The 7,892-nt window shown below is 48.8% G+C and overlaps 1 protein-coding gene across 1 annotated transcript; it reads left to right on the top strand.

Moving 5' to 3' along the window:
• The first annotated feature begins 1,461 nt into the window (after positions 1–1,461).
• On the top strand, positions 1,462–7,628 carry LOC111071907. Its single transcript, XM_022363457.2, has 11 exons — positions 1,462–1,588; positions 2,717–3,952; positions 4,033–4,211; positions 4,285–4,493; positions 4,599–5,068; positions 5,136–5,215; positions 5,283–5,381; positions 5,450–5,706; positions 5,773–5,967; positions 6,030–6,199; positions 6,271–7,628. Exons 2-11 carry the CDS (start codon positions 2,998–3,000, stop codon positions 6,753–6,755), a joined length of 3,099 nt encoding a protein of 1,032 aa, XP_022219149.2. The 5' UTR covers positions 1,462–1,588; positions 2,717–2,997; the 3' UTR covers positions 6,756–7,628.
• Positions 7,629–7,892: the final 264 nt, after the last annotated feature.

The raw sequence follows: 7,892 nt of genomic DNA, 5'->3' as shown, positions 1-7,892 counted from the left end.
GTGGCTCGTGCTCTTCCAGAGGTGTCGACTGCAACTTGGCGGGGGATCTCCAAAGGAAATCGTTCCCCTCTCGCAGATCCGCCCATGGATGTGGCAAGTCTGAGGTCGTTTGTTCATCTATTGGAATTGCAACACGCTGATTGCTAGCTGCAAAGCTTTTACGATTCTCCATGACTCCTAATGAGTCGCTTTCTTGCATGCGACTTCTGGCTGGACCGAAAAGTTTTTCCATTTCCAGTTGATGGGAACTCCGACTCGATCAAGTATTTCATGTTCATGTCGCAGTCTCACGTTTCAAGTACAGTTACGCACTGGATGCAGGTTACAAAATAGATACATACATATGTACATACTCGTACTTGTATACGCAATTCAATCAGGGGAAATCCAGTAGTTTTTCATCTTTTCGTCTCACACTCTGGAAGGTGTATGCGGGTGCTCCGGTGGATGCTCGAACTTTGAGCTGTATTGTTTTCTTTTGTGTTCTTTTTTGATTGAATGTTTCCCAAGGTTCAATTGATATTCCTTCAGGAACCCACCACCCAAAACTCGTACATAAATAAATAAAATAACTATCAGCCTTAGAACTGACCTTAGGTCATAATAAAATGTTCTCAAATGTTCAATTATGAAATTATCACAAAGGGATGTGTGGACCGGGGGTGGGGACCGGGATCGAAGACTTTCCACTTGACAATACGAATATTTTTTGTGATAGGTGTTTGAGGCATTGCGACATTTTTGTGCCAGGTGCTGTTGCCGTTGCCGTTGCCGTTGCCTTTACTTTTGCTTTTGCTTTTGCTGGTGTTATTATTGTGGTTATTGTTTGGGCCATGCACTTAAGCGAGTTCTGCTAGTTGGCATATGTACGGTGGACTGGTCAGCTAACTCATGAGGTCACTCCACTCGGGCACTCCAACCCAGCCTCGATCCACGCCTCGGCACTCGCACCGCATTGGCTTTAGCGAAAATTGATCATAAAAAGCATTCGTTTGGTTTCATTTAGGCAACGAAGTTGGTCTCCTCCACTGCCCCTGCCACTACCACTGCGACTGCCCCTGCCCCAGCTTCTGTTGCAGTTGCATTTTTAGTTTGCAATTTGTATTTGCAGTTGTCGGGTTTTTGTGAGTGCATATTATGCCTTCTGCTTGTTTGCTTTATTGCGCTTTTCCACCACACACACACACACACACACACACACACACCATACACCCAAAAAAGAAAAAAGAAAAAAAGAAAAACCATACAAACATACATACATATGTATACTATATGTACATATCTATGTACCTTCGGCTGTGCAATTCCGAGAGACTCCATGCAGCTCCATCTCAAGCTCAGCTGCAACTCCAACCACGAACGCACGAACGAACGTTTGAGTCGCCAGCTTGTCCATTGGCTTCCAGAGCTCAGGCACCCAGCTCCCAGCTTTGGCGGCGCTTGATCAGTTGCGGTTTTTACTTTCATCGCTTCGGTCGTCGGAGTCTCGCTGTCTTCATCATCGTGGTCGTCGTGGTCTTGGACTTGCCCAAAATCCGAAAGAAACACCCAAGCAGAAACGTGCCCAGTGTGTTCAGAAAACAATTTGGTTGGCTTTTCTTTTCATTACATTTACATTTACATTGGCATGGCTTGCCTTGGCTTGGCTTGGGCTCATGTTTGTCCATCCACTTGCCACCCCATCACCGTGGGCTTGGTGTGTGTGTGAATGGATTCACTACTGCATTGGCTTGTACACTACTCGTGCAGGGTGGATCTATCCATCTATCCTGATCCGAACCCCAGTACCGTACCCATAGAGCCTTTTCGTTGTGAGGAGGAACAACCATTCTTTAATATCGCCCATAACCATAATTACGTATATCAGCGAGAATATTGAAAAGTGCAATCTTTGTGTCCCTCTTATAGCCACTGAATTATCGGGTATCCGAAAGTCATCACTCGGCCTCTCACTTTTGCCCGATTGTTTGTTCGTTTAATCGAATTCGAATTCGAATTGGCTGTACAACCATTGCCACCCACACTCCTAAGCCACTCCGAGAAGCGTTTGCTAGAAGGGGTCAACCAGTCCTGCACCCCAGAGTACCTGATTACCTGAGTGCCAGAGTGCCAGAGTGCCTTTCACTTTCCTCCTGCAACTCGTAGAGACGTGAGCCAGTCCAGTCCGGTACCGAATTAAGGGTAATGTGAGTTCCGTTCTGATAGTAGCTCCAGGAGCTCATCTGTCAATTGAAAGCAATTGCATAATATGCTGAAAACTGAGTAGGCCGAGCAGCAGATCATCATCACACCAGCGTTGCGCATTGATACGTTGGCGCGGAGACACGGAAGTTATATAAGCAATGATACCAATAACCTCCCGACGAGTCGGCATTTTCCAGCTTAGCCACGACCACGACCACTTCTCTGGTGGCTGGATGGTGGCTACTGGCTGAATTCATGGATGCATGGATGCCTGGTGGTCACAACACGTTTAACAAGTTTTTCTCTTTCAGGAAATTTTGCAATTTTCCCTCTTGCCAAAGCAGGGGTCTCTGCCTAGAAACAAATCAAATGAAAATCGATTCATAAGCAAGTGAAAATTGCGTGCCAAAGTCCAAGTCCATGCTCACACACACTAGGTCCCAGCCCCAGCCCCAGCCACAGACAGGGACCCGGCCCTATTCCCTAGTCCCTTCTGCATCCCACTCTTATCACGATAAAGCCCTCGTTTCAGTTTGCCCAACCCACGAAGCTAAGGAGACCGCCAGGGTTAATTGGAATCTGAGATAGCGACAATGACAGCTAGGCAGAGCAGAGGAGACGATTGCCCCCACTGTGTCCCAAGGGAGCTTCATCAGTATACCTAAGAAGAGGCAGAAAATGCATCGCAGAGATTAGCTGAACATTCTACAAGATATTACACACAGCCTCGCAGAAGAGCCAGACTAGAGCCAAGGAAGCGAGCAGCAGTCAGTGAAGGGAGGGAGAAGGGAAGGAGGGAAGCTAACGCTAAAAATGCAATCCCCAAGGATCGCTCTGGTTGCTGGTCTAGTACTCATTGCCTGCCTGCTCCCAAGCACTAGCGAAGGCTCCACAGAGCCCCATGAGACTCTGAGAGCGGAAGCATTGACAGGACATCAGTATTCCGGCGGGACAAACATAACCGTCCTGCATGAGGTGCACAGCGATGGGGAGATCCCAGTTGATCCGCCTCTCACCCTAAACACCCACGAGGTGTTGCCCCTGAAACCGCTGAAGAAGAAGCCCTACCTACCCCTGGAGAAGATTCTGCCCGCTCTCGAGTACGTAAAGCCGCATCCCCTCAAGGAGTACGAGCTGCATCCGGTTACGTTCGATTTCAATCTGGGCGATCTCGAGGATCTGGAGCACGAGGTCATTAAGAAGGGTGACCTCACCATCCAGGAGCAGCATGTCCTAGGCTCGGAAACGGTCACTGGCACCGAACTCAGTTATAGTCCCGATCCTAATCCCGACGAAAACGACAACGTCGATGTGGACATTGCCGAGCCCCGGTCCACAGAGCCCACAACAGCCACATTGCTAGCCACCACGACGCCAGGCTCAGCCTCAGCCTCAACCTCAGACTCCTCCTCACCCACTCCCAGCACCCACATACTCAAGATCCTGAGGAACAAGTCACCGCCGGCCGCCAAAATTGGACGGGATCTGCTCAAGCAGAGCGACGATGAAACGCAGCTGAAGACCCTGGGGAGCACCATCAACAGCATCAGTCGGTATCTAGGGAGCAACGCCTCAGCCGCGGGAATCAACAGCAGCATGGCCGAGAGCATGTACGGCTCGCCCAATTACTTCCAGATCGTGGCCAATCTGTACGATCACTTCTACTGGCAGATCTCGGAGATCCGCACCAGTGTGCGCACAGGCTGTGGCCTGGAGATGCAGGCCTACCTCACAGCACTCCACTCCAGCTACGAGTGGGCCCAGAAAGGTGAGCATCCACGAGATCCTTACGAGAATACCCTCGATATCGAACTTAAACTACACCCATGTCCCATATTCATATTCTAGCCTACGACTCCTCGGGTCGCTATCGGGGTCAGCTGCTTTTCGGGAACGACAAGTGGCTGGGGCAGCTCTCCTTCTGCTATGAGCTGAACCGCCAGAGCACCAGTGGAGAACGCAAGCACATCGACCTGGAGTTTTATGTGGCGGATGTGGCCCTGCATCTGCCGAGACTGAATCGATCGGTGAGTGAATAGGGCTCCCAGAGGGCCCGAATATCTCGGAGCTTGCACTTCATACTAAATGTCCATCCATTAGATGCTGCTGAGTCTGGGCGAGTGCCTGCCCAAGTCGTGCTCGGCCCATGATGTGCAGTCCATACTCTCGTTGGATCCCTATGCCCGCATGCTAATCGTTCTGGGGGCCCACAACGCCTCGCTGCAGCAGCCTCCACTGCAAGTGCTGCACGTGCGCACCGTGCCAGGGGTCTACAGCCACTGGCGACAACTCAAGTTCCAGGTCTTCATGTAGGTGCTCTGTGCTATGCGAACCCTCTCATCCCTTCATCCACAGCCACATATGATAGATTGATAGATTTAATCAGATTCGGTTCGGTTCGGGGTCTCTTGCAGTAGCTTTATGCTCACCCTCCTGCTGGTCGTTCTTGTGGCCTCCTACTACCAAATGCGGATCGATGAGCGGCGCCTAGTGGCTGCCCCCATAGCCGCCATCAGTGGCAAGTGCGACGGATCATCAGGCAAGAGTGGGAACGATTATGCGGTTGGCTTCTATGGCAAGCCCTTCGAGCTCTTCCAGATGCGACCGCTGGGTGGCAACGGCAATGGCACTGCCAATGGCAATGGAAATGGAAATGCCCCTGACAGCCTCGATACGGATGTCAACGGGAATAGGCAGCGCTCGGGAGACTCCACTGAGGTCGCAGATGGCTTGACTGCAGGGGCTGGTGAGACAGGAAGCAACCAAATGCAGGCCACCTCAGCCTCTGCCTCCGTGGCGAGCAAGTCGGAGATGACAGACTACCAAGTGGAGACGGGAAGCTGTACCGGGGCGGCTGGTACATACGAGGCGGAGCAGCCCATCGGTGAGTTTGGGAGACTACCCAGGACCCAGGAGTCCGCTCTCTGATCGGTGTGGTCCATCCTCCACAGCTTTCCACCAGCAGGTCCTTCTGTGCTTCGCCCTGCAGACAAATGCCAAGGCCATACTGAACATTGACAAGACAAAAGAGGTGAGTTAGAGATTTCGACATGGGGGCCTCTGCTAATCTTCTACTCTCCCAATGGATCTCCTTACAGACACACACCTCCTGCCTGCACGGACTGCGCGTCTTCTCCGTGCTGTGGACGATGATGGTGCACACATATCTACAGATGTTTGCCATAGGCGAGAATAAGGTAGGATCTTGAGTCCGGATCTCTAGTCTCGAGTCGAGTGACCTGTTGTATTCCGATTCCGATTACAGTTTGAACGCGTGATCACGGAACGCTCGGTGTGGTATCAGGTGATTGGGAATGCCACCTTCTCGGTGGACTCGTTCTTCTTCATCAGCGGCCTACTGGTCACACTTCTCTACCTCAAGCAGGAGCGCAAGCATCCCTCGGAGCCGTGCCTCTTTGTACGACGCAGCTGCACGGAAAGTCTGATGATGCTGCTCTACCGCTATCTGCGTCTCACGCCCGTCTATCTCTTCGTGGTCATCTTTAATGACTTTGCCGTCAGGTGAGAATGGGTGGGGTTTATCCAAATGCTTATCAACGGGTTCACAGAGCTCCTCTGCTATTGCAGGCAAGGCCTGGACTCGTCCGTGTTCCAACCGGCCAAGATCGAACATAATACATGCCGCATCTACTGGTGGCGCAACATCCTATACATCAACAACTTCTTTCCACAGCGCGAGATGTGCATGATGTGGAGCTGGTATATGGCCAACGAGATGCAGTTCTATGTGATGGCTGCCCTGCTTCTGGCTTTCTCCAGAAAGTGAGTTCGCCATCATCCTCTGGGATCATGTGTCGCTAACTGTCGCTTATTATGTTCCGCAGATACTTCAAGGCAGTGGCTTTGACGTTGATCGTCTTTCTGCTCAGCTCCTGGAGCGTCTCGGGCATTGTCTCCCTGCAGCATCAGTACACCCACAAAGTGGCGCTTCCCTTCGAGTCCTTTGACTTTCTATACGACAAGCCCTGGCAACGTGTTGGATCCTACATTGTGGGTGAGTAGCAGCACCACCATACACCATGGTAAATCCTCTAAACGTTCCTTCTCTGTATGGCTCTCTTCCAGGCATGTTCACCGGCTACGTCCTGTATAAAGTGAAGACGCCACCGCAGGTCTCGAGACGCCTCAACGCAGCCCTTTGGTCGGCCAGTCTGGCGACGCTCTCAATTGTCATCTTTGGCGTATGGGAGGGACAGCTGAGTACCGGGAGCACCGCCTTCTATGTGGGCGTCGGACACACGGCCTTCGGCTGCGGAATGGTCTGGATCGTGCTCTCCAGCTGCTGGGGCCTGGCGCCCACCGTGAATGCGATTCTCTCCTATCGTGTACTGTGGCCCCTATCACGCCTCACATACTGCGCATACCTAATCCATCCAATCATAATGTTCATCTGCTCGTCACACATGAGCGGCACTGTTCACCTGAGCAATTTGCTTATCCTCACCCTCTTCCTGGGCAATGCCGTCGTCTCCTTTGGCTCTGCGTTTGTGATTTCGGCCCTGTTCGAGGCGCCTGTCATTCGCATCCTCAAGATATGCTTCAAGAAGTGATCGGCTATCGCTGATCGGTGATCGGTGATCGGTGATCGGTAATCGGTAATCGGTAATTGCTGATAACTGATATAATCGATGCGATCTGTAATCTGATTGTTGATGATGATTTTCTAGCCCAGGGTAGCTCGTTTCGTTAATTGTTGATGGAGCTTACCCCGATTCCAGTCTAGTTGGTTGTTCAATATTTTATTATATTTTTTTTTTTTTGTGTGCTAAAACCTCTTAGAAATATGCACACACCGATGTCAGCTAATTTGTATACTATATCAAATAATATTTAGGTATATGCTATATACGTACAAACTCACTTTTCAGTTTACTGCTGTTTTAAGAGCTTTTCCATCGCAATTTTCAAAAGACAAATAATTTTATCCGATGAATGGATCAAGTTTCTATAAGATTGGCTAATTTTTATAAGCGTTACTTTGTTGCATTATTTTGTAAAATTTTTTTGAAACGAAAACATGTCTAAAAATAAGCGAACAAAAGTATTGGAACATAATTTTCCAAAATGCTCATGCCCTCCACCACAAGACTCCGACAAGAATTTTCACTGGCGGAAACAGAGATTATTTTGAATCGATAAAAGATAATATATCGATTAATACCAGATTGCTGTTTCGCTGAACAGAAAGAAAAAAGTATGGAAGTAAACAAGCTTTCTTTATTGAAAAATTTGAATCTTTAACGGAAACAATTTGGAAATAAAACAAAATATGGTAGGGGTAAACGTAGTGCGTGTACTCCTGGTCACAGGTTATTTTTTTGGCAGCGAAAAAGTGTCTTGGCTTGGCACTAGGGATTTGAAGCTATAATAATACAATACAATAATAATAGCCACCAATGTAAATGTGCGTAATACTTTTGGCGAAATATATTCGTATTTTAAAGTTATATACTTTATGTACATTTTTTCTGTTGGTTCTTTATTTTTTGTTAATTTAAATTGGATTTAATTCTGATCGAAATCGGATCAAGCTACATTCAAAACTGTAAAGTTTATGCACAGCACCAACCGATAATAGTCTGTAAATACAGAGCTTGCGCTTTTTTAATTTTGCACTTTTTAAGAAAAAGCTAAAAAGCAGTCTGATTATTCTAGATACATTTTTAATGGTCCCCGAACTGATACCG

Source organism: Drosophila obscura, unplaced genomic scaffold, assembly GCF_018151105.1.
Source record: "Drosophila obscura isolate BZ-5 IFL unplaced genomic scaffold, ASM1815110v1 contig_96, whole genome shotgun sequence".
In the NCBI taxonomy this organism is placed as follows: domain Eukaryota; kingdom Metazoa; phylum Arthropoda; class Insecta; order Diptera; family Drosophilidae; genus Drosophila; species Drosophila obscura.
Note: the sequence above shows the minus strand (reverse complement) of the source record. Positions and strands in the feature narration are given on the sequence as shown.

Coding starts and splice junctions, on each gene's coding strand:
- LOC111071907 (XM_022363457.2), top strand. CDS start 2,998: ATGCAATCCCCAAGGATCGCTCTGGTTGCTGGTCTAGTACTCATTGCC. Junction 3,953..4,032: donor CTACGAGTGGGCCCAGAAAG/GTGAGCATCCAC, acceptor TTCATATTCTAG/CCTACGACTCCTCGGGTCGC. Junction 6,200..6,270: donor TGTTGGATCCTACATTGTGG/GTGAGTAGCAGC, acceptor GCTCTCTTCCAG/GCATGTTCACCGGCTACGTC.